At 43.6% G+C, this 25,637-nt stretch overlaps 2 protein-coding genes across 3 annotated transcripts in view; one reads left to right on the forward strand and one right to left on the reverse strand.

The window, feature by feature from the left end:
* LOC306828890 (storkhead-box protein 2-like) overlaps positions 1 to 22,364 on the reverse strand; it is a 37,890-nt gene extending 15,526 nt beyond the window's left edge. The window contains exons 1-2 of one of the 2 annotated variants that reach the window (XM_079351628.1): positions 21,049 to 22,364; positions 2,642 to 2,794 (exon numbers count right to left, since the gene is read on the reverse strand). In XM_079351628.1, coding sequence (XP_079207754.1) covers positions 2,642 to 2,794; positions 21,049 to 21,256 — 361 coding nt within the window. In that variant the 5' untranslated portion in view covers positions 21,257 to 22,364. Of the gene's footprint in view, positions 1 to 2,641; positions 2,795 to 8,253; positions 8,757 to 21,048 lie in introns of those variants that run through there. The other variant, XM_079351629.1, reaches the window with a different exon arrangement.
* The window catches only part of enpp6 (ectonucleotide pyrophosphatase/phosphodiesterase 6), a gene marked incomplete at its 5' end in the record, with an annotated part of 13,331 nt that continues 9,220 nt past the window's right edge, over positions 21,527 to 25,637 (forward strand). Inside the window, one exon of the mRNA XM_079352433.1 lies at positions 21,527 to 21,569. Within this exon, the coding sequence (XP_079208559.1) occupies positions 21,527 to 21,569 (43 nt within the window). The remainder of the gene's footprint in view (positions 21,570 to 25,637) is intronic.

Here is a 25,637-nt window from a genome sequence, read left to right on the forward strand (position 1 = left end):
TCACCAAATCAACTTCATTGAGCACCTAATTTTATTGCTTTTGTTGCTAAGTTTATATTGTGTTACTTATTTGACAAACATGCACTAAAACATGGTTTTATATGAGCAAAATTAATTAAATGATCTTAACTTGTGCAAGGTTTTATGCATAATTAGCCCATGTATAGGTTGATATATTGATTAAAAAACATACAAATGAAGAACAGTATTCATTATTACAACATAGTGACACAAATAGCTATTAAATACAAATGACCACAAAAGTTAAATCAGAACCATTCACTCGATTGGGCCCCAGACGACCTTGCCCTGAAAATGTTGGGCCCCAAGGTCAAAAAGGTTAAGAAACCCTGCTATAAAGGGTATATTAAAATGATTGACAGCTCTGTTGGCAAATGAGGCTCCTGCAGCGCTGTGTGTGTGAGGTGTGCTGAGGTTTAAATCACGTGACCGGTGCAGTCTCAACGCTCAATGGTCATGCCCATAAGACTCTTGTCTCATCCCCTCCTTCCTACAAAGGGAGTTCTCTGTAGGGGACTACAAAGTGCACTCATTCCACACAATGAGAAAAACATTTCAGACTGTGACAACATTCAATGAAAGTGAAAGACGACCTGAGCTGCAAAGATACTGGTCATATTCAGAGTAGAGCTGAAACGATTCCTCGAATAACTCGAATAATTCGATTACAAAAATTCATCGAGGAATTTTCGCTGCCTCGAGGCTTCGTTAAGTCTTTTTTTTTTGCGTCATCAAAACTTTGCTATGTGTATAAAACCCGGTTAATGTAGCTGCAGCTACCTGCTCCTCTCTCTTACACACAGCGCTAACACGCGCACACGCGAGCGCGGCGCGCCCCTTTTAACTTTTAGTCAGCACACAGTTGATCCGTGATCCATACGACCGAGTCGGGAACACGTGATCCGGTCAAACGGTCGGCTTTTCTCCGTTCACTCTCTCCGTGTTTGCAGCTCACATAACGATAGCAACGTCCTCTCACAGTCTCTGTCATAGACACGTCTCTGGTCTCTGTAGTCTCAGCTAACATAACGATAGCAGCGTCCTCTCACAGTCTCTGTCATAGACGCGTCTCTGGTCTCTGTAGTCTCAGCTAACGTAACGATAGCAGCGTCCTCACAGTCTCTGTCATAGACACGTCTATGGTCTCTGTAGTCTCAGCTAACGTAACGATAGCAGCGTCCTCTCACAGTCTCTGTCATAGACCCGTCTCTGGTCTCTGTAGTCTCAGCTAACGTAACGATAGCAGCGTCCTCTCACAGTCTCTGTCATAGACACGTCTCTGGTCTCTGTAGTCTCAGCTAACGTAACGATAGCAGCGTCCTCTCACAGTCTCTGTCATAGACACGTCTATGGTCTCTGTAGTCTCAGCTAACATAACGATAGCAGCGTCCTCTCACAGTCTCTGTCATAGACACGTCTCTGGTCTCTGTAGTCTCAGCTAACATAACGATAGCAGCGTCCTCTCACAGTCTCTGTCATAGACGCGTCTCTGGTCTCTGTAGTCTCAGCTAACGTAACGATAGCAGCGTCCTCACAGTCTCTGTCATAGACGCGTCTCTGGTCTCTGTAGTCTGTGAGCGTGCTGAATGCACGCGCTGCAGGAGCAGACAGAGATACACTTTTAATAATATACAGGCTGATTATATTAAATGTCTGATGTCTTCAAAGCTAAATCAAGACAGAACTTGTTTGTGGAATAATAATTTAGCAAATATATATTTAAAGTTTCTCAATCTCCTTATCTGACATAATGATTGATTCTGTGATTGATTCAACAGAACATAATGCTTTCTCTATTAAATGTACTGTAACAGATGTGTAGGCTACACAACAGTATTTGCTATTTCAGCCATTAAAACATGTCTGGCCTGTATTTTTCATCTACCTGCCGCCTTGACCAGTGAATCAGAAAGTGAATTTGGGAGCCTGTCAGTAATATGGTGAGCATCATCAGCAGCTGTAGAGCAGAGGTGGTTGGCTGTAACAAGCAGGCGTTTCCATGGTAACTGAAAAGAAGCAGGTTCGTAGGGACGACCCAAGACGAGTTAAAACTTAATTAAGCAAAAGTATGATTTATTAGATTACTCGATTAATCGATCGGGATATTCGATAGAATACTCGATTACTAAAATATTCGATAGCTGCAGCTCTAATTCAGAGAAAACAATCAAATACAATAAAACACACATCATGAAACTTATTCTCTCTCGGGTGTTGAAAGAGCTTCTCGAGCTCCACAGAAATTTCTTTCTCAGTTGTTGTCACGCTTCTCTCGCCAATCTTAGAGCGGTCAAACGCCACTTTCTGCTTGTAGAAAATCTCTGAACTGCAATGCATGATGGTTTATATTGCATGGACAGTGACCAGGAGAAGTGATGGGTTGAACACCAGCAGGTGTACACTATGCTGATCAGTGTGTGATTTTCGACACAGCCTGTGTTTGTATACTTTATATGACAGACTCTGTAATGATTTCCGCCATGTTGTCCTGTTTTAATTTGTATCTTTCTTCCTGAGCAGTCGCAGCGTGCATCATGTGCTCGTCTTTTTACCTTCAGAGTACGAGCACGCAGTTCATAAAAGTCAAAGGTAGAATATGCAAATGAAAAAGTGCTGTTACCTGGGAAACATGTCTGCAGATGTTCGGTCAGAGCCTCCTGAGTCACAGGCTTGTGGGCGGAGTTCATAGCAGAGATAGCCAATAACAGTACTTCTCCCAAAGGGATGAACTGTGATTGGCTGATGGGGGACATACTGATGGGTGACACATCACCTGAGGAAAGAGAGAAACAGGTTTTAAATCAAACTGTGTTGATCTTGGTCGTCAGAATGAAAGCTCGATATGTGATGACATGTTTAACCTTCATGAGCACGACGTGTTCAAATGTTAATTCATTTACAGAAGATAAATGAACCCCAGGTCATCCTTCAGATCACAAAACAAGGCGTTTCTAAAAACATCATACTGTCTCTCAGCTCTTTGGTTTAAACCCCCTTCAATACTTCATTAACATTTATGATTTAAAAAAATCAGACTGATCGTCTGACAGGGACTATTTCCTGTGGCGTAACAATCCACACCTGCTGTAGTGATTGTTTTCGCAGCAGGAGGATGTGTTGTGTTGAGTCAAAGTCGTGTGTGTGTGTGTGTGTGTGATGGTAGAGGCTGCAGAGTAAAGAGTCCATCAGTATTAACTCATCCATTCACACACATTCACACACTGATGGTAGAGGCTGCTGCAGAGTAAAGAGTCCATCAGTATTAACTCATCCATTCATACACATTCACACACTGATGGTAGAGGCTGCTGTGTCCATCAGAAGTTACTTACTCCATTCAAACGCCAAGCGAGGTCCCATGCTTTGTGTAGTTTAACAGAATCACACTACCCACAACAGAGAGGAGAACAACATACTGATTTACAGAAAATGTAATGCAACAGTATATTTACATGTACAGAGATCATAGTAGTCATGTGTATGCACTCTATGCACCATGCAGCAGTCACAATAAACAGTCTCCACCCCCTCAGACTCGATCCAGAGGCCTATACTACGAAGCGAGTTCAACATATCCAGGGTCTCTTTGGGTTATCTGGCTTAACAAACCCTGATCGTGATTATCAGTCCTACGATGCCGGTTATCAACCTGATCTATCAACCCAGGGTTGCCAAGAGTGCGTTCACGTAAAAGGGGCGGAGTTAGCGTCATTTAACCTATCACAATCATCACTGCGTCTGCCGTCAGCAGATCGTCATATCTACAAACATCACATTTACAAAAACTACAACCTATATTAACAACATAAATAAGTTAAGACAAACAGGCTGCAAAGAGACAGCTGCAGGAACAGCTGCAGGAAGGACAAAACAAAGTAAAATGTGTGAGTAAAAAGTGCAGCTTATATTTGTCCCATGGTTAGTTCACCTTAGAACCGACTATAATAACTCGTTTCTGCTCTGAACTGAATGTGTTGCTCTGACTCTTTAAACTGGAGAGTAGAACAGGTTTTAGAAGTTATTTAAACTGCAGCTCTGACCATCACAAACAGAGCAGAATGGACACATTAAACTTTAATGAAACCACAAAGCCACAAGAAAATATTTGTAATTGTTCATCTTCAACTAAAATGTTACGGTGCTCTCTTCAGTCTCTGTTGAAGGATATCAGTGAAACGTAATCAATAACTAAACGGACTATAGTCTCATGTAAAATCATGCTCCATCAAATAAAATCTCCATCAGCTCCATGACCAAAAGATCTGATTGGTCAGTGGGCAGAGATTTTCACAGTTTAATCTCTTATCTCCAACAGAACCTGCTCCGGAGCAGGTCAGGTGTTCAGCATCAGTTACCGCGGTGATATACCCAGGTAACAAGTGAACGACCCACGTAGGACTGAAAACCCAGGGTTAACCCTTAAGTTACCTCGCTAAGCACAAATCCTGCTTCGTAGTATAGGCCTCAGGTGAAAGGGTAATTGATTTTATCATTGTTGTTGTTGTTGTTTATCTCTCTGATAGCTAGTTTAATAGAAGCTAGTTGTTGTTTATCTCTCTGATAGCTAGTTTAATAGAAGCTAGTTGTTGTTTATCTCTCTGATAGCTAGTTTAATAGAAGCTAGTTGTTGTTGTTTATCTCTCTGATAGCTAGTTTAATAGAAGCTAGTTGTTGTTATCTCTCTGATAGCTAGTTTAATAGAAGCTAGTTGTTGTTTATCTCTCTGATAGCTAGTTTAATAGAAGCTAGTTGTTGTTTATCTCTCTGATAGCTAGTTTAATAGAAGCTAGTTGTTGTTTATCTCTCTGATAGCTAGTTTAATAGAAGCTAGTTGTTGTTATCTCTCTGATAGCTAGTTTAATAGAAGCTAGTTGTTGTTATCTCTCTGATAGCTAGTTTAATAGAAGCAAGTTGTTGTTATCTCTCCGATAGCTAGTTTAATAGAAGCTAGTTGTTGTTATCTCTCTGATAGCTAGTTTAATAGAAGCTAGTTGTTGTTGTTTATCTCTCTGATAGCTAGTTTAATAGGAGCTAGTTGTTGTTGTTTATCTCTCTGATAGCTAGTTTAATAGAAGCTAGTTGTTGTTATCTCTCTGATAGCTAGTTTAATAGAAGCTAGTTGTTGTTTATCTCTCTGATAGCTAGTTTAATAGAAGCTAGTTGTTGTTATCTCTCTGATAGCTAGTTTAATAGAAGCTAGTTGTTGTTATCTCTCTGATAGCTAGTTTAATAGAAGCTAGTTGTTGTTATCTCTCTGATAGCTAGTTTAATAGAAGCTAGTTGTTGTTGTTTATCTCTCTGATAGCTAGTTTAATAGAAGCTAGTTGTTGTTATCTCTCTGATAGCTAGTTTAATAGAAGCTAGTTGTTGTTATCTCTCTGATAGCTAGTTTAATAGAAGCTAGTTGTTGTTATCTCTCTGATAGCTAGTTTAATAGAAGCTAGTTGTTGTTATCTCTCTGATAGCTAGTTTAATAGAAGCTAGTTGTTGTTTATCTCTCTGATAGCTAGTTTAATAGAAGCTAGTTGTTGTTATCTCTCTGATAGCTAGTTTAATAGAAGCTAGTTGTTGTTGTTTATCTCTCTGATAGCTAGTTCAATAGAAGCTTGTTGTTGTTGTTGTTTATCTCTCTGATAGCTAGTTTAATAGAAGCTTGTTGTTGTTGTTTATCTCTCTGATAGCTAGTTTAATAGAAGCTTGTTGTTGTTTATCTCTCTGATAGCTAGTTTAATAGAAGCTAGTTGTTTTTGTTTATCTCTCTGATAGCTAGTTTAATAGAAGCTTGATGTTGTTTATCTCTCTGATAGCTAGTTCAATAGAAGCTTGATGTTGTTTATCTCTCTGATAGCTAGTTCAATAGAAGCTTGATGTTGTTTATCTCTCTGATAGCTAGTTTAATAGACGCTTGTTGTTGTTTATCTCTCTGATAGCTAGTTTAATAGAAGCTTGTTGTTGTTGTTTATCTCTCTGATAGCTAGTTTAATAGAAGCTTGTTGTTGTTGTTTATCTCTCTGATAGCTAGTTTAATAGAAGCTTGTTGTTGTTGTTTATCTCTCTGATAGCTAGTTTAATAGAAGCTTGTTGTTGTTTATCTCTCTGATAGCTAGTTTAATAGAAGCTAATTGTTTTTGTTTATCTCTCTGATAGCTAGTTTAATAGAAGCTTGATGTTGTTTATCTCTCTGATAGCTAGTTCAATAGAAGCTTGATGTTGTTTATCTCTCTGATAGCTAGTTCAATAGAAGCTTGATGTTGTTTATCTCTCTGATAGCTAGTTTAATAGACGCTTGTTGTTGTTTATCTCTCTGATAGCTAGTTTAATAGAAGCTTGTTGTTGTTGTTTATCTCTCTGATAGCTAGTTTAATAGAAGCTTGTTGTTGTTGTTTATCTCTCTGATAGCTAGTTTAATAGAAGCTTGTTGTTGTTGTTTACCTCTCTGATAGCTAGTTTAATAGAAGCTTGTTGTTGTTGTTGTTTATCTCTCTGATAGCTAGTTTAATAGAAGCTTGTTGTTGTTGTTGTTGTTGTTTATCTCTCTGATAGCTAGTTTAATAGAAGCTAGTTGTTGTTGTTTATCTCTCTGATAGCTAGTTTAATAGAAGCTAGTTGTTGTTGTTTATCTCTCTGATAGCTAGTTTAATAGAAGCTAGTTGTTGTTTATCTCTCTGATAGCTAGTTTAATAGAAGCTAGTTGTTGTTATCTCTCTGATAGCTAGTTTAATAGAAGCTAGTTGTTGTTATCTCTCTGATAGCTAGTTTAATAGAAGCTAGTTGTTGAGGTGGTCTTGGGAAGAGCGTTACATCTAGCAGCTACAGCTAACAGGAGAAGACTTTGAATTTGCCTCTTCATGCACAAGACACCTGAAACACTAAAGAGCAAATAAAACCAGAAGAAGAAGAATATGTGAGCTTCATATAAAATAACTTGTGGTTTTAAAAGTCAATATTTGTAAATGATCAAATCTCTAAAGTTAATTAGTAAATTAGAGCCCAACATTGCTAGTGATTCTTCACAAAGCGGATGATTATGCTTCGATGCAATGACAGAATACGATCCATTGACTGGCTACAGATAAACAATAAAAAGTTCCTATGTGACTGCTTGTCTTCATGGCTGAAGAAGTGCAGCCATGTGCAGTGGAACAGAAAGATAAGGATGTTGGCGGAATAAATGAGTCCAGAGAAGACTTCCAGCCCTGCAACTTCTGACCACTCGTTTTTACAATGTGCTACAACAAAGAAAATTCATGATGTTAAAACCAAGTGAATCGTTGGCAGGATAATCAGAATCTGGCTGCTGAGAAACCGGAGGGCCTCTCATACCACTTCATCACATCATTTATCACAGCAGTATAACTGCTGCTACACTTTCTGCTCCCACAGCTTGTATTAATATAATACTACATGTACTACTAAGTCCTTTCAGCATCTCTTTAGGATGAATCGGTTACATGTATGTGCAAACAGAAGGAAACGCAGTAATAAAGATCGGGCATTGTGCAGGAGTCTGGATAATTAAAAACACCAAATGAGATATTTCTTGTGTGTCCAGGACTTTTATCTTTCGTGTCTGTTATACAAGTCTGCTTTAACCATGACTCTTCTTCTTCTTCTTCTGCAGCTGAAAGTCACACAGCAGCTAGGAGCTAGCTTACAGTACGTCATTATGAGTAGGCATCATCCTCACGGAGACAGAGACAGAGAGAGGTATCAGCTGTTCAGTCTGTTTCTGTCACAGTGTTTGTGAAAAAGGAGGGAGATGAACTGACTGATGATGGAGGGGGAGAAGAGCCATTTTGTAGCAGCAGCTGTTAGCTCATGCTAACTCTGCTCCCTCCATTACTACTACAGAGTCTGGGAGGGGGGGAGGAAGAGGAGCATTGATCGTCCACGTCTCTCTCACTGCAGTGGTAGTAAACAATCAGCCAGCCTCCTTTGTCCACAGCTCTAAGCCACACCCCCTCCTTTTGTCATGAGCCCCCCCTCCCGCTCTCTCTCCCTCCATCTTTCTATAAACCTGTGTTATCTCTCTCTCCTGCAGCATATCTGCGTCTCTCTCTCGCCCCCCCCCCCCCTCTCTGTCTCTCTCTCTGTGGAGCTGGGACGCTATGCTGCTAATGCTAACTAGCAGCTGCAGCAGATGCTAACAGGCTAGCTAATGACAGACATGAGAGTGAGACACACACACACACACACACACACACACACACACACACACACACACACAGGTACCTCAGCTGTTGTTGATCCTGCTTCAGTTGAAAAAAATCTGGTAAAAATCCAGTGCAGCTCCTGGTGGTAATGCAGATCTCTCTCTCTCTCTCTCTCACACACACACACACACACACACTCAAACACACACACGCTAGCTAATCCTCTTCTCTTTTACACACACACACACACTCAGCTCCTCCCCCTCCTCACACACACACACAGGCGTTGTCCTGCTCAGTTCTGACACACACACACACTCAGCTCCCCCCCTTTTTTCCCACTCTCACACACAAATGAGCATTCAGTCAAGGGCTACCCACAATCCTTTGCGCCACACAAAGACAAGGGGGTGTGACCAATCACACACCGCCTCACTCTGCAGCCGAGGTTTCTCCTCCCCTCCCTCACTGTGAAACGCTCACATACACACACAAGCTGGTGGGCGGGCTGCCGAGAGGGTCGCTATGACAACGCATCCCCAGTTGCTCTTTGTTGCTATCACACACACACACACACACACACACACACACACACACACACTCTCAGTGAAGTAGAAACATGCTACACAGATCTTTAAAGTGTGTGTGTGTGTGTGTCCGCCTGTGCGCGTGTCTGCACATGCTCTCTGAGCCGGTGTTGCAGTACTGCAGCTGGGTTCTGGTGTGACCCAGTTAGACAGTGAGGCTGGATGTAGGACACACACACACACACACACACACACTATGAATCGTCTGCTTATATAAATCAAACTGTGTGGATAAAGAACATGATCCTTCCTTGTACTGTATATGAATGTGATTATGCTGCATTAATGATCTCAGAACATTTGTTAACATAACTCATCTTCTGTCCATAGAAGCCCTCCTTCAGAACTTCCTTCAGTTCTGGGACACAATTTCTCTCTTGGGGGGGGGGGGGTCTATGTTTTAACGAGGACTTCAGGATCAACTCCAGTCATCGGTGAGACGGGCTGAATTCATCGCTCCTGCATTTGGCGTTTTACTGATTTACAGAGCTAGCATTAGCACTTAGCCACCTGTATATTTCCCTCCCTCTTGTTTCCTGTCACTCTCCTGATAATCCTTCCATGTGACCATGTGTGAACACTAGTGGAGTAAAGATAAACGGAAATGAATCGTTAACCAATCATGACGTAAAAGTTTGAGTGACTCAGGTTGTGGATCTGTAAAAAGCTGCTCTCCACCCAGACAGTCCAGTGTTAGTTTGTCACGGTTCACGAAGCTCAATTTAAAGGATCTTCAAGATGTTTCCCCCGTTCCTTCAACGAAAGGCTTCATCATTTATCACCTAACTGGTGGACGGAGGAGGAAGTCTGAGCCTCTGTGGTCAAACACAGAGAGCAACGTGAGCTGAGGAGGCTTCTCAGTGTAGCACACCAGCAAATCAAACACCTTCTCTCTAAAGTTCACGAGCTAACCAGGAGGCTACCTGGTGATTGTGCGTCACACACTGTACGGAGGGATGGTTTTTTAAACGGCTCTGATCAGAACCTGGACCCAAGCAGGATCTCATACATAATGTCACAGTATTTGTTGTTACAGCCTGTTCTCTCGTCTCTTATAAAAGACACACACACACACACACACACACAGTCCAATAAAGTATAAAAAAACCTAATTTATCAATTTCAATCAGATCAAAAAGAGAGATTCACACCTCAAGTGAACCCAGCTGAATAAACTGCGTAGCACCCATGTGACCGCTCGGGTCTCCATCCCTTCAACAAACTGCTTCATTGTGTTTTTCTTCTTCTAAATATAATGTGGACGCCGGAGCGCTGGTGGTGGCGCAGCGCGCTCCCATGTACTGAGGCTACAGTCCCCGTGCGGGCGACCAGGGTTCACGTCCAACCCGTGGCGACTTCACCGCATGTCTCGCCCCACTTTCCGACTCTATCCACCGTCTTATCCATTAAAGGCTAAAAAGCCCAAAAATAAACCTGAAAGAAAAAAATACATATATATAAAATGTGGACATGTTTAACACAAAGCGCCAATTAAGCTTCGTCTGCCACTTCTGTGTCGTAGCTTTAAATGAAGAATGATCCACATGTCCCACATCAGTCTGTCCAGTCTCTCTCTGTGTGAATGTGTGTGTGAGTCCTGACTGTCTACAGTGAGGGAGAAGCTGGAGTCCTGCTGGCTGTGTTGTTGTCAGAGCTGTGTTTACATGGCTCCTCCCCTTGTGTATAAAAGCTGTTTGAGTCAAGAAGAAGAAGAACATACTCACTGATTATTTGATGAAGAGTTTTTACATCATTCTGTGTCAGTTTACATTAAGCTAGCAGCTAACTACAGAGCGCTAACATTAGCATGCTAACACAACAACGCAGGACTTTTGCAGTTTGATTGTTCCTTTAGTGTCTCGCCCCCTGAGTCCTCCTGTCCTGCAGTGACACTCTCAGGCTGCTACAAGTGTGAACAACAACTCAGGCAGATTTCGGGGGAAGCCTTACTGAACTGTTCGAGAAATGTTCACACCTGCACAAGTGACCGCGGCCAAAAGGCAGAGAGCAGCAGAAAGCGTCCGAGCTGTCCTGAGAGCGTTCAAAGAGCGGGCAGAGTTCAGAGGGACATTAACATGAGAAAGAAGAGCTGCTTCAGACTCGTTGGTCTGCAGGGGTTTAACAGCTGAATAGAATGAATAGGGGGTGGAACAGGGGGAGGAGGGTCCTGTCTTTTTCTCCCCCCCCCCCCCCCCTCACTGGTTCAAGCATCATCAGCAGCACAGAGATCAGAAAGGAAGAAAGAGAAACAACACAGAAGCATGCTAACACTGTTTTATACAGAGAAAGAGACAGAGCTGTGTGGAAGGGTTGATGGTCACTTTGAGGGTTCGGAGTTTGAACCATGGGTCTGGGGGGAAGGGGGACTAGTGGGTTTATGTACCTACGTGTTGTTTCTTATTGATTTGTTTCCATCGAGGACCACTTTGGAAACAAGTGTTGGAAGTAATATCCTCTGGGATTATTCTCCTTGGAGTTGTTTGTTCTTTTATATTCCTGATACAAATCTAATCAAAAGAAAGAATGTATTGATGTGTATACACAGCATGAATATCAAACTAACTCCGTCGGTGAGAGGGAGCTAAACTAACTAACCCAGATTAAAGTCTCGTTAGTCTGTTATCTCACACGTGGACACCTGATGCCAGTGGGACGTTCTTCCTGTCAAACAGGAGGTCAGACGCTAAAAACAAACATTCATTGTTGACATTGATTATGACTAAATGTCACTGTAGTGGTTCAGTCTGTGTGATCCAGTAACCTATGTAACGTGTCCTCACAGAGCATCAACAGAACACACGAGTATGAAGCAGCTCCATGAACACAGATGTCCGCGCTGATCGGCAGATTTCATGAATGAATTCCCTTTTTCAGCTGCCCCAAACTCCCCTCACCTCCTCTGCTGTTTCTCTTTTCTTTACATGTTCTTTGCATGTAGAGCTGCCACACAGGAGAGCTCTGCAGTATCAGTTCAAAACACTCGGCAGTCTCTATTAAAGTTCAACTGAACTGAAATACACAACCGAGCCATCCACAGAAATGTGTCACGTCTCCATGAGCAATATTTCTTCTGTTCACACAGACACTAGAAACCTCGGTCAGTTCATGCGTTCACATTGATCGAGCATTAAATGAAACATGTTCAGCTCATTTAAAGGAGAACACCTTTAAAACCAGCGTCGGGGTCAGTGAAGTGTTTCGAGGACTATTCTGCGACATCCTCGTCCGCCTGCAGCGCAGCTATCAGCTGTCCAGGCCGCCACCTGACGTTTGAAACTCTTCACATTAAAACAGGCATGTGCTAATTAAACAACCATGCTTCCTTTTTTCCCCCGTAGAAACCTGAAATAAAGCGCCTGACACGGAGAGGAAAGGAGCTATTTTCATATTGATTTGAGAAGATCTACAAAGCTCGGGTCAGTGGCTGCAGTCAGGCAGACACCATCAGATCCAGTGTGTCCATGGATCCTGATCCCAACAACAGTCAGCATAAACCACCCCTCTCCATCGGAATGAGCCTGATCGGATCCGTCTGTTCTGATTGACATGTTTACATGCAGCATATTTATTCGGATCAGGCTTTTATTCCGATTACTTGTGTCCATGTAACCGCAGCCAGTGAGGGTCATGCATCAGCAATAGAGCTCAAAGTTGAAGTTTGCCGATTACGATTGTGCCGCCCAGACATGGAGATCATGCAAATTATCTGTGTTTTTAACTTGTACTAACATCTTAACACTTTCCTCTCTGCTGTTCTTCGTACCTAACTCTGTGACTGGAGTCTAACCTGTACTAACACACTAACACACTAACACTTATGCTAACCTGTACTAACACACTAACACTTATGCTAACCTGTACTAACACACCAACACACTAACACTTATGCTAACCTGTACTAACACACCAACACTTATGCTAACCTGTACTAACACACCAACACTTATGCTAACCTGTACTAACACACTAACACACTAACACACTAACACACTAACACTTATGCTAACCTGTACTAACACACTAACACACTAACACTTATGCTAACCTGTACTAACACACTAACACTTATGCTAACCTGTACTAACACACCAACACTTATGCTAACCTGTACTAACACACTAACACACCAACACACTAACACTTATGCTAACCTGTACTAACACACTAACACACTAACACTTATGCTAACCTGTACTAACACACTAACACTTATGCTAACCTGTACTAACACACTAACACTTATGCTAACCTGTACTAACACACCAACATACTAACACTTATGCTAACCTGTACTAACACACTAACACTTATGCTAACCTGTACTAACACACTAACACACTAACACTTATGCTAACCTGTACTAACACACTAACACTTATGCTAACCTGTACTAACACACTAACACACTAACACTTATGCTAACCTGTACTAACACACTAACACTTATGCTAACCTGTACTAACACACCAACACGCTAACACTTATGCTAACCTGTACTAACACACTAACACTTATGCTAACCTGTACTAACACACCAACACGCTAACACTTATGCTAACCTGTACTAACACACTAACACTTATGCTAACCTGTACTAACACACTAACACTTATGCTAACCTGTACTAACACACCAACACACTAACACTTATGCTAACCTGTACTAACACACTAACACTTATGCTAACCTGTACTAACACACTAACACTTATGCTAACCTGTACTAACACACTAACACTTATGCTAACCTGTACTAACACACTAACACACTAACACTTATGCTAACCTGTACTAACACACTAACACTTATGCTAACCTGTACTAACACACTAACACTTGTGCTAACCTGTACTAACACACTAACACACTAACACTTATGCTAACCTGTACTAACACACTAACACTTATGCTAACCTGTACTAACACACTAACACTTGTGCTAACCTGTACTAACACACTAACACTTATTCTAACACACCAACACTTATGCTAACCTGTACTAACACACTAACACTTATGCTAACCTGTACTAACACACTAACACTTATGCTAACCTGTACTAACACACTAACACTTATGCTAACCTGTACTAACACACTAACATCCTGACACTTATTCTTCTGTTACACTTTATTCTTGTTGATAGGTTAAATGTTTTTGTATCATTGCACTGTCGTTATTTGCTGCTCTGTGTGCCTTGAATTGCCCCCCAGGGACAAATAAAGTTTTTTTGAATTTGAATTGAAATTACTGGACAAAAGTTTCTAAATCAGCTCAAATATTGGATTTATTTTGAAAGTTTTTATTCATTGAATAACAGTGAAGTATTGTAATTATAATTTACCAGCACACAAAAATGCAAAGGTGTAAAGTCCAGCTCATGTGACGAGGTACAGAGGTTAGTCCTGATCAGGGTGTGAGCAGGTCAGCGGAGGGGCTGAAGCACGGTACAGGAAAACTTAAGCTAATGTGAGTGCGCCCTAACTCGTGCCTGTTGAGTCTAGTTAATAATTTCTAGTTTGTAATTGCTAAAACTTGCAGGCCGATTCCTGTTTAATTACACAAAAAAGCTTCACTGTAAAAGTTTCAGAACTATCGCTGCGTATTAATGTGACGCCAAACAGTAAAATATCCAAGGAACGTTTTGTCTGAGTCTTATCTCAACGGCAGCTCTGTTACTTTTAACCGCAGGTTTTATATTTAAATATTTTATTTATATTTTTTCCCCTGCAGATGATTTGGGTACAAGACACGATCCGTAGGAGGCTGAAATATGAGGAATATCAGACATTTGGAAAAGAGCGCCGGTGACGTCAACAGTGCCTTTCTGAAAAGAGGAAAGCTCATCCAGGCATGCTGCGAACGCTCTCTGCAGATTGAAAATAACTGAAACAAGACGCTGAGAAAAAGACGCCAGGTGGATACGGCGCCCAAGATCATAGATCAAAGATCTAAAGCTTTGGTGCTTTTTTTCGACTCCATCGATTATTAAAGTCACAGATATGAATGTCCATCACTGTTGATCCTGTCAGTGTGAACACGGGACACATGGGCCGACAGAGGAAGTGATGTCAGAGGAGCGTCACTCACGAGCAGATGAAACAGTAAAGAGGATTTTCTCTTCACATCTGTCGAGTCACTCTGACAGCTGATTGGTCCACGTGATGGAAGCTGCGCTTAATCTGCAGAATGACGCTGTAAATGTATTAGTATGGAGGCACACGGTGGAACTGTGTGCGTGTGTGTGTGTAATCTGAAAAAGCTGGAGGTCAACATCTGGACGTGGACATGAACTCTGAGTCTCTGCGTCCATTTATGTTCAACATGGACTGATTTCAAACAACCATCTGGGACGTCCTCATGCAGAGGATGTGACAACTTTAATGAGACGTGTTAAATATGAAAGAAACTGTGAGAACATGAGGCCGATGTTTGAGCCTGTAGAGTCTTGAAGGGTTTTAAAAGTGATTCTTGGTTCTTCGCCTTCTTCACTACGACTCATAAGAAGTTCTGTGATGAGGAGGTTAAAGGAAGCAGATCTCTGGCCTCCCTGCTTTAAAACAGTTCTTTAATCAGGTTTACAGTCTTCTATACTGGGACCTGCACTCCTTATAAGGTCTTCTGTTCATTTAAGGATATTAAATCTTAACCCCTGCGGTCGGCTGTGTGTAATCTCTGGATTCAGTAAAGTCTGTTTCACGTGCAGAGAAATGTCTCATGTCATCAGAGATCTCTTCATTAAGACCATAATAAATGCATTCTGTTACTACTGTGTGTGTGTGTGTGTGTGTGTGTGTGTGTGTGTGTGTGTGTGTGTGTGTGTGTGTGTCTAACAGACAGAGTGGACAGAAATAGCCTGAGCCGCTGCAGGCTCAGGACTGCAGGGGGCGGACCTTCTAAACCAGGCCAGAGCTGTGGACGATCTGATTGGTCAAAATACCATCAAGAGGAGAGAGACAGTGTGTGTGTGTGTGTGTTTGACTATAAGAGTGTAAGAGAGAAAACAGGGCAAGATGGAGCGTGCGTGCGTGCGTGCGTGCGTGCGTGTGTGTGTGTGTGTGTGTGTGTGTGTGTGTGTGTGTGTGTGTGTGTGTGTGTGTGTGTGTGTGTGTGTGTGTGTGTGTGTGTGTGTGTGTGTGTAGCAGCCCTGAGCATAACTCAGCAGACAGAGAAAAGGAGGAGCTACGATCACATTACAGGAGAGGAGCACCCATTACATCAGCTGGTGTGTGTGTGTGTGTGTGTGTGTGTGTGTGTGTGTGTGTGTGTGTGTGTGTGCGTGTGTGTGTGTGTGTGTGTGACATCGCCACAGGTCGCAGCACAGTGAGGGTTAATGAGTTCAGGATCTACGCTATAGCTTTGGAGGCTTTCAGGGCAGCAGGAGAGGAAAGAGGGAGGAGGAGCAGAAGGAGGAGCAGGAGGAGAAGGAGGAGGAGCAGAAGGAGGAGGAGGAGGAGGAGCAGAAGGAGGAGGAGAAGCAGGAGCAGGGATTGAGTATATTTGATGGACTGTTGTGTCCTGCAGAGAAAACAAAGTGTTTCTGTTGTTGCATTCAGGCCAGTTTGTTTATATGATGACCCTCTAAGGAAAAATACATAGGCCTTTATGTGACTGACACACACACACACACACACACACACACACACACACACACACACACACACACACACACACACACACACACACACACACACACACACACACACACACACACACACACACACACACACACAGTCTGAGAATGTGCACACACAGTCGTGATTGTCTCTCCACACTGCTCCAGTCTGCTCTGAACATGTGACGTGTGAGTGGATCATCACGTCTGCTGACAGGACCTCATTGACGTTCACGGTTTCACTCCATATGATCAGGGTAACACGCGTTTCTATGTGATGCTTTTATTCTGAATCTTTAACTCAGACTGTTCAGTGAGTGAAGTTTCACAGTCATGAATGACGCTGGTCGTACGTACGCCGTGCGTCCTCTTTCCTACAGTCGTCTTTGCACCTGTATGTTTATTGAGCACTTGTATTTACTGTCAATAAAACTGAACAACACGACTGAACACACCTCAGCCCTGTTTCCACCGAGTGGTCCGGCTCGGTTCATCTCGGTACGGCGCACATTTTGCGGCATTTCCATAGACTAATCCCAGGAAATATTCCCAAATAACCGATCCGTACCGTCCCACGTTTTGGGACCCTTCCATTGAGGAGCCAAGAATGTGGAGCCGACCCGAAACTGTGGAGCTAAACACTGCAGTCCGCTGATTGGTCGAAAGAATCGTCACTTCCCGTGTGATAACAGTAAACAAAACTCTGCCGTGTTTAAAGCATTGACTGTAACACGGCTGATTGTTTCCGTGTGTATTTGTCCTCGCCGCTCACAGCCTTCTCTGAAACACAGCTGGATGAGTTCTTGTAATAAAGAGTCACATGACAGTGACAGAGGAGATGACCTGCTGGATGTCTTCTTCGTTGGTTTGGTTTGTGTAGCGTTTTTCTCCTTTGTTGAATTTATTAGTTAGCGGTTAGCTGTTAGCAGTTAGCTGCTATCATATGACGCTCTTTAAGTAGCGGCTATCGTCATCCACATAAATATATAAAAACACTAGATGAGTCATGCGGGATTCTCCGACGTAGCAACATGGCGGCCATCTTGGGTCAGGCTATCGACGTGCTGCGCTGTATAGGAGCAGACGGAAGGTGAGTGATAAACTTTAACAAAAATACTCTTAACTCCATGAAATATTGACTGATTTACAAACAGTTTGCTTTATTACAAACCGCATTATACGGAGGTATGACACATGATGTTTGTACATGTTGAAATTGCCGCTTTTGTTTTCGAAAAACAACTTAATTGTGAAACATCATTGTTTTCCAGCCTATCTGTGCAAGTTATCACGGCTGAGACAACAATCAAGATTCATTTATCAACTAATACGAAACCAATAACGTTTTTATACAACCTCATTGATGTCTGTCTAACTGTCTCTGTGCATGTTGTTGTGTTTATTAGCTGTGTAACTTGGCTTAGAGGCTCCCATGGTGCACCTTGTTACATTACACAGTTGACTCAGTTTACACAGATGTCTGAGGTCAGCTGAGTCAACTATGATTAAAGACCTTTAATCTGTTGTCTACATGTCTCAGCTGGACCTGAAGAAAATACAATGCAGTTAGTGTCAGGCTAAATAATTAACTACAGGTGTGTGTGTGCATTGTTAGCTGCTATTTACATTATCATTATTGGAATTATAATGTTTTTTTTGTTTTGTTTGTTTACTGTAGGGAGTCGACAGGAGAACATGGACGTGGTCGGATACTGAAAAAACCTCAGCTAATGGATTTTACATTATTCAATATCTCTGTGAATAGTTTTTATTTCATTAAAGTTATTAGAAACAAATACTGTTCCTTCTCTGCTCCACCCAGCGGTAACATAATACCAATGTTTATATCTAAAATAAACACTATATTTCACTGCTATGTATTTACATATAATTATACTGGAGGTTACTAATGTAACATACCTGGGACAATTAAATGTTATAAATAATGATTTAATATAAATGCCTTACACATACACATCTCTGACCATACCGGTCAAGTTTTGGATATTAAGGAACGGGATGTTTAACTGCTATGTGTCTGACGTTTACAACAAATCAATCCGTTTTAAAATTGATCAAGTTATGATTATTTAAATAGTACATGCACCATTAACATCAATGTACTGAGCGGAGCCAGCTGCCTGTCCCAAGATGGCCGCCACGTTGCTACGTCGCTCCCGATCGGCGAACAGCGCGAGTGAGTCATCTAGTGTTCTATATATATATATCTATGGTCATCCGGCTTACACGCCGCCTACCAAATAGGGCACGGCTGGCTGTGGAAACATAAACGGGATCAGGCTGAATCGAACCAAACCGGACTGCAGTGTGGAAATGGAGCTCTCTATACAGACCTGATACGGATCAGTCCCGTCTCTACTGTCAATATGGATACTTCCTGGTTCTATTTCCTGGTTCTGGGGCGCCGGCCAAACACAAGTGAAGGTAATAGTGCGTTTCATTTCATTTTAAAACGTGAGAAATTTGATTGGTGACTAACTCTTGTTATTGTGTGAATAAATCACTCACACCAACAGTATCGTACGCGTACTCTCTGTGGTCACGCCGTTATTTTGGAGCACAAATCATCACGCACAGACCGGTAAGGTTCTCTTCGAGGCGTCCATGTTGTTTTCCGAGCAGTTACCAATTTGTCAACTGGGGTGTGAGGTCCGACTCCCAAGATAAAAGGAACTTCTGCCAGTCAGGTGACCTGAAGCTTCTCTCTGATTGGCTCCTGCGCCAATCAGACCATCGACCATCTGAGGGGTTCGATCCCCAGCTCTTGCATCAACATGTCCGACGTGCATTTGAGCATGTGCTGCTCTACAAGCTGAAGTCCATTTACAGACTGTAGAGATGTTAGGAAACTCATATCTTCTTCACTCAAGAAACAAAGTGCAACTGATTGTATCTAAAGTCAAAATTACTGCGATGCTAATTCTGTTAGCCTGTTAATGAAAGTTACAATATTGTGTTAGCATCAAGCTACTACTAAGTGCATGCTGGTTAATCTGTAAGAAACTGCGTCTTCCCCCTGGATTATGATGCTGCAGCCCCAACTCATCGATGTGCATGTTTGAGTTGTCATTCAGAGTTGGGCGCACGCCATCGAATTGATCCTTGTGAGATTTATAAAACTATGACCACACGACCACTAAACAACCACTACACGACCACCACACGATGACCACACAAGGACCATACGAACACGACGTGAGGACCATACGACCACCACAAGACCACAACGCGAGGACCACATGACGGCTACACGACCACAACACGAGGATCACACGACGACTATACGACCACTATACGACGACCGCACAACGACGACTACACGACCACAACACGACCACAACACGACGACCACACGACCACAACACGAGGATCACACGACAACTATACGACCACTATATGGCGACCACACAACGACGACTACACGACCACTACACGACCACTATAAGACAACTAAACGACCACCACAACACGACTACATGACAACCACATGACCACTACATGACGACCACACAACGGCTACACGACAACTACCGCGCAACGACTACTACACGACGACCACCCGACGGCTACACGGCCACGCGTCGACCGCACAACGACCACAACACGACGACCACAACACAACGACCACAACACGACGACCACACAACGACGACCGCTATACGACAACTACACAAGACGACTACATGACGACCACTAAACAACCACTACATGACGCCCATGCGACGACCACACGGCGGGACGTGACTGAAGCCGAACGAAGAACACGACCTCGCTCGCTTTAATCTCATTGGACTGAACTTTGAGCTGGCTGAACCCGTGTGACACAAACAGCGGTTAAAGTCGTGTTAAGTGATGATGAATGAGACGCCGTAGCGCCGGTCCGTCCCGCTGGGAGCTGCTGGTTTTATTCCAGAGTCTCTCTGAGGTTACCATGACGACAGAAGGCGCTCTGATGGTATGCTGCTCCGCCGTCACACCATAGAAAACATCCCATTCAGAACTTTAATGTGACCCTGACACGTCCATTCATCCCCTCATCTTCTCCCCCATCACGTCAATTCAGACCACATGACCCCTCTCAGCCAATCACAGCCTGGGACTACTTCTCCTTTAGTCTGACGCAGAGACTGATAAGGTTTCCATTTCGATTTAGATCTATTAGCAAAAGTGTTCAATCATAACTTTCCCCCTGACTCGATTCAGCACAACGTCTTTAAAACTGTTGAGTGTAGCTAACGTTAACTTGCTAGCCCTCCGATCTCCTCGCAGGTTCACGTCCACATACCTGTGCTGAACGTGGTTACTCATAGATCAGGTCGATATGTGTCAGATTAACCCCGACACACGACGTGCGTATAACATTTTCTAAATCAAGCGGCCGACACGCCGCAGACTGGAACAGATCCAGAATGAAGCGGCGCATGTGAAGTGAATCCAGAGTCGATTCTTTGGGAGTTTCAAGAATCAGATGCCGACACATGAGTTACTCCGGACTCGCAGACAGAACTTCAAACATCTTCCAAAACCTGATCGACTGATTCTCACAGGGTTACAAGTGAAGAGTGGGACACTCGTGTGTGGCCCCTTTAATGACATTAAGTCAGTAAAGTGGAGCCTGAAAGTGTGTGTGTGTGTGTGTTGTTGTACAGTACCTGGGTGTGTGTATGCTGGAGGGCTCTGACACGCATACTGTGGAGGGTAGCGGTGTCTCTTGCTGTGTTTTTGGACTTTGTAGTCCTTCTCACTGCGGGAGCGTCGGTTCTTGAGAGGCTCAGAGGAGGCTGCAGGAGGCAGCAGGCGCTCGATCAGGTCCGAGCTGGGCCAGGCGCGCCTCAGCGTGCTGCTGCTAGTCTTCTTCATCCTCCGCAGGCCGCCGGGCAGTCGGCCACAGATCTATCGACAACTCTCACTCAAACTGTTCTTCGAAGATATTTAAAAAAAAACAACTTCTGATTCGTTGGGTCAGACGTTTGACCCGAGGCTGCAGCTTTACAACTGGTCACGTGATCTCCATCCTGGGGCGTCAGTGTCAGAAAATCAGCTGATGACGAACAACAACCTCCATGACGAGAAGTAAAGACAGCGAGTCCTCGCTCTGACACACTCGGTCATGGTCACGTCACTGTTGACATGACCGAGAACTCCACAGAGACGAGTCAGGAGAGGACACCGAGTCAGCGGGGAGATCCCTCTGCACACACACACCCAACACACACTGTGGAGATAAACACACACACACACACACACACACACACTCAGCAAGCCGAGCTGTTCACAGCACTTCAGAAGCTAGCTGTTAGCTTAGCATGCTGCTTCAGCATCAGTTCTCCCTGCCGTTAGCTTTAGCATTAGCAAGAGGAGAGGGACGGTTAGAGAGGTCTCCGGGCTGATGTAAAAAGACGAGCGTGGACCTCCGTCAGGGAGACAAAAGCCTGAGCAGAGAAGGGAGGGAAGACGGGAGAGAGGGGGGAGACAGCGGGGGGAGGAAGGGAGCGCTAATACAAAAGAGGGCGAGAGAAGAGACGCTGTTCAGCCAGCGGAGGGAGGGAACGACACGATCTCCCCTCCACCTCCATCCATCCACGACCGCTCCTCCAGGACGCCGTCACACACACCAGCTGTTGATCCTTTGGGAAAACAGTGTGTGTGGGTGTGTGTGTGTGTGTGTCAGTGTGTGTGTGTGAGAGAGCGAGAGCAAGGCGGTTTGCGCAGCTCGGTGAGGGAATGATGGTGGGCGTGTAAAAGATAGAAATCCATGAAAACAGAGCTTGTAGTCAGGACAAAGGGTTAATCCAGAGCAGAGCGAGCGCTGCCTCTCCTTTGTCTGCTCGTCCATCCACTCGCCCCTCTCTCTCTCTCGCGCGCGCTCTCTCTCTCTCTCTCTCTCTCTCTTGCTCTCTGGTCGCTCGCTCTGCCGCTCAGCGTGTTGTTGTGGGAGAAAAGGAGAAGGAGGAGGAGGAGGGAGGAATCATGTCAGTCAACACCCCAGCCTCCCCCCGGCTCTCTCCTCACCCCCCAACAATCTGAACCCTGCTTCGTGTTTCTAAAAGGAACTGTTAACCCGTGTGTGTGTGTGTGTGTGTGTGTGTGTGTGTGTGTGTGTGTGTGTGTGTGTGTGTGTGTGTGTGTGTGTGTGTGTGTGTGTGTGTGTGTGTGTGTGTGTGTGTGTGTGTGTGTGTGTGTGTGTGTGCGCGTGCGTGCTTAAAGTCAAGCTGGTTAGAAGCCAAGCCAATGAGCCAACCAATCAGCACACAGCTCTAAGTTGATTCTCTAGTTAGCAACACACTGACCAAATGCTGCAACAGGCAGCAACACAGGCAGCACAGTATTTATAGTGATACACTGTTAACAAGCAATGAGTCAGTCTCCATAGAGCTCTATGTTAAAATGTCCAACTCTACAGCTGCAGTTCCCCCAGTGTCCACTAGAGTCTGTCTCCTGCAGTGAGTCAGTCTCCATAGAGCTCTATGTTAAAATGTCCAACTTTACAGCTGCAGTTCCTCCAGTGTCCACTAGAGTCTGTCTCCTGCAGTGAGTCAGTCTTCATAGAGCTCTATGTTAAAATGTCCAACTTTACAGCTGCAGTTCCTCCAGTGTCCACTAGAGTCTGTCTCCTGCAGTGAGTCAGTCTCCATAGAGCTCTATGTTAAAATGTCCAACTTTACAGCTGCAGTTCCTCCAGTGTCCACTAGAGTCTGTCTCCTGCAGTGAGTCAGTCTTCATAGAGCTCTATGTTAAAATGTCCAACTTTACAGCTGCAGTTCCTCCAGTGTCCACTAGAGTCTGTCTCCTGCAGTGAGTCAGTCTCCATAGAGCTCTATGTTAAAATGTCCAACTTTACAGCTGCAGTTCCTCCAGTGTCCACTAGAGTCTGTCTCCTGCAGTGAGTCAGTCTCCATAGAGCTCTATGTTAAAATGTCCAACTTTACAGCTGCAGTTCCTCCAGTGTCCACTAGAGTCTGTCTCCTGCAGTGAGTCAGTCTCCATAGAGCTCTATGTTAAAATGTCCAACTTTACAGCTGCAGTTCCTCCAGTGTCCACTAGAGTCTGTCTCCTGCAGTGAGTCAGTCTCCATAGAGCTCTATGTTAAAATGTCCAACTTTACAGCTGCAGTTCCCCCAGTGTCCACTAGAGTCTGTCTCCTGCAGTGAGTCAGTCTCCATAGAGCTCTATGTTAAAATGTCCAACTCTACAGCTGCAGTTCCCCCATAATATAATAATAATATATTATTATGTGTAATGTTGTAATGCAGGGGGGGTCTGGGAAATACTAAAAAAGAAAGGCCAGCAAATCTGTTTTTTTTAATTTCTCTGTAACACATCATCATGGTTTCTCAGTTAAATGGACAGTGACAAATGTGTATGTGACACAAAAACACTGTTATTTCAGCTTTTAAAACACGTCTGGCTGGTGAGTCAAAAAGTTGCAGCAGCTGTCGAGGTGGCTGGTCGTTACCATGGCAGCTGTGGAGACGAAACCATCCAAACAATATGTTTCTGTATGATTGGATGGAATGGAGTTTGACCAACATATGAAAGTTTAAACAGCTGGTTTCCTCCGACAGACCCACACATCCATCACAAAGCTTCATCTTACTGGTGTTATACACGACATCGACAGGACGTAAATCGAGTCAGACGCACGCCTCCTCCGATCGACCTCAGCTTCAACCAGAGCAGGTTGTTTTTCTTTATGAGTGGCACTGTGACGTCCCGCTGGAGTGAACTGTATTTTATTCTCTACATGGATCACACACACCACGGTCAGCTGCAGAGGACTGTGATCATAATGTTAGTGCATTAAACAGACAGCAGGGGGCAGCAGAGCAGGGGTCATTACGTTATACTGAGACAGGTGACAGAGACAGGTAGCCACTAATGTTACTGCACCATCACACAAACTGAAAGGGTGCGTCCAGATTCTCCCTCCTATCCACGTTCACTTGCATTGTTTCCTTTAACCCAGGAAGCAGTTAGGTGGCGGCCATGATAAGAGCCGTTTGAATTCTCTAACAGTGAAGGAAAGGAGGCTCAATGCTTCCTTTATAACCTCCTTTAGGAAACACTGGAGCATCCTTTACCGAAGGAGATAAGAAAGTGCCGACCCACAATTCTTTTAAAGCGGCTCGCTCATCCGACCCGTATCGGAGCGTTCAGGAAAACTAAGGATCTGTGAGAGGAGACATGTGAAGACAATCTGCATATTGATTTGACTTCTAATTATTTACAGCCTTTAATTTATTTATTTTCTGTTTATTGTGTTAAACTGTGAATGTGATGTTATAAAACCATCACAGTGAAGTTTCCTGGTGTCTAATAAAAGCTTTTATTGTTATTCACACCACGTGGTTTTTAGGATTATTTCACCTGTAAGAAGGCTCAAACATTTTCAGCTTTTTGTCGTCCATGTTCTGTAAACTGTAGTTCCACCACGGCAGACTCACGTCTCTGACCTCCGCCGCCGTCACGTTATTATGACATCACCGAGTGACAGCGTGGTCGGATTGTCAAAACATCGTGATCGCCTTTTCCTAAGTCCTTTATGAAGTCTCCTAACACCTTTCCTAAGTCCTTTATGAAGTCTCCTAACACCTTTCCTAAGTCCTTTATGAAGTCTCCTAACACCTTTCCTACGTCCTTTATGAAGTCTCCTAACACCTTTCCTAAGTCCTTTATGAAGTCTCCTAACACCTTTCCTAAGTCCTTTATGAAGTCTCCTAACACCTTTCCTAAGTCCTTCATGAAGTCTCCTAACACCTTTCACTAAGTCCTTTATGAAGTCTCCTAACACCTTTCCTACGTCCTTTATGAAGTCTCCTAACACCTTTCACTAAGTCCTTTATGAAGTCTCCTAACACCTTTCACTAAGTCCTTTATGAAGTCTCCTAACACCTTTCACTAAGTCCTTTATGAAGTCTCCTAACACCTTTCACTAAGTCCTTCATGAAGTCTAACACCTTTCACTAAGTCCTTTATGAAGTCTCCTAACACCTTTCACTAAGTCCTTTATGAAGTCTCCTAACACCTTTCACTAAGTCCTTTATGAAGTCTCCTAACACCTTTCCTTCATGAAGTCTCCTAACACCTTTCCTTTATGAAGTCTCCTCACACCTTTCCTTTATGAAGTCTAACACCTTTCCTTTATGAAGTCTAACACCTTTCCTTCACCCTGTGATGTTTTCACAGGGTGAAGGTAAAGTGGATAGTGAAAGAAGATAGGAAGGACAATCTGAATGCACCC

Source organism: Symphodus melops (genome assembly GCF_947650265.1).
Source record: "Symphodus melops genome assembly, chromosome: 9".
Lineage (NCBI taxonomy): Eukaryota > Metazoa > Chordata > Actinopteri > Labriformes > Labridae > Symphodus > Symphodus melops.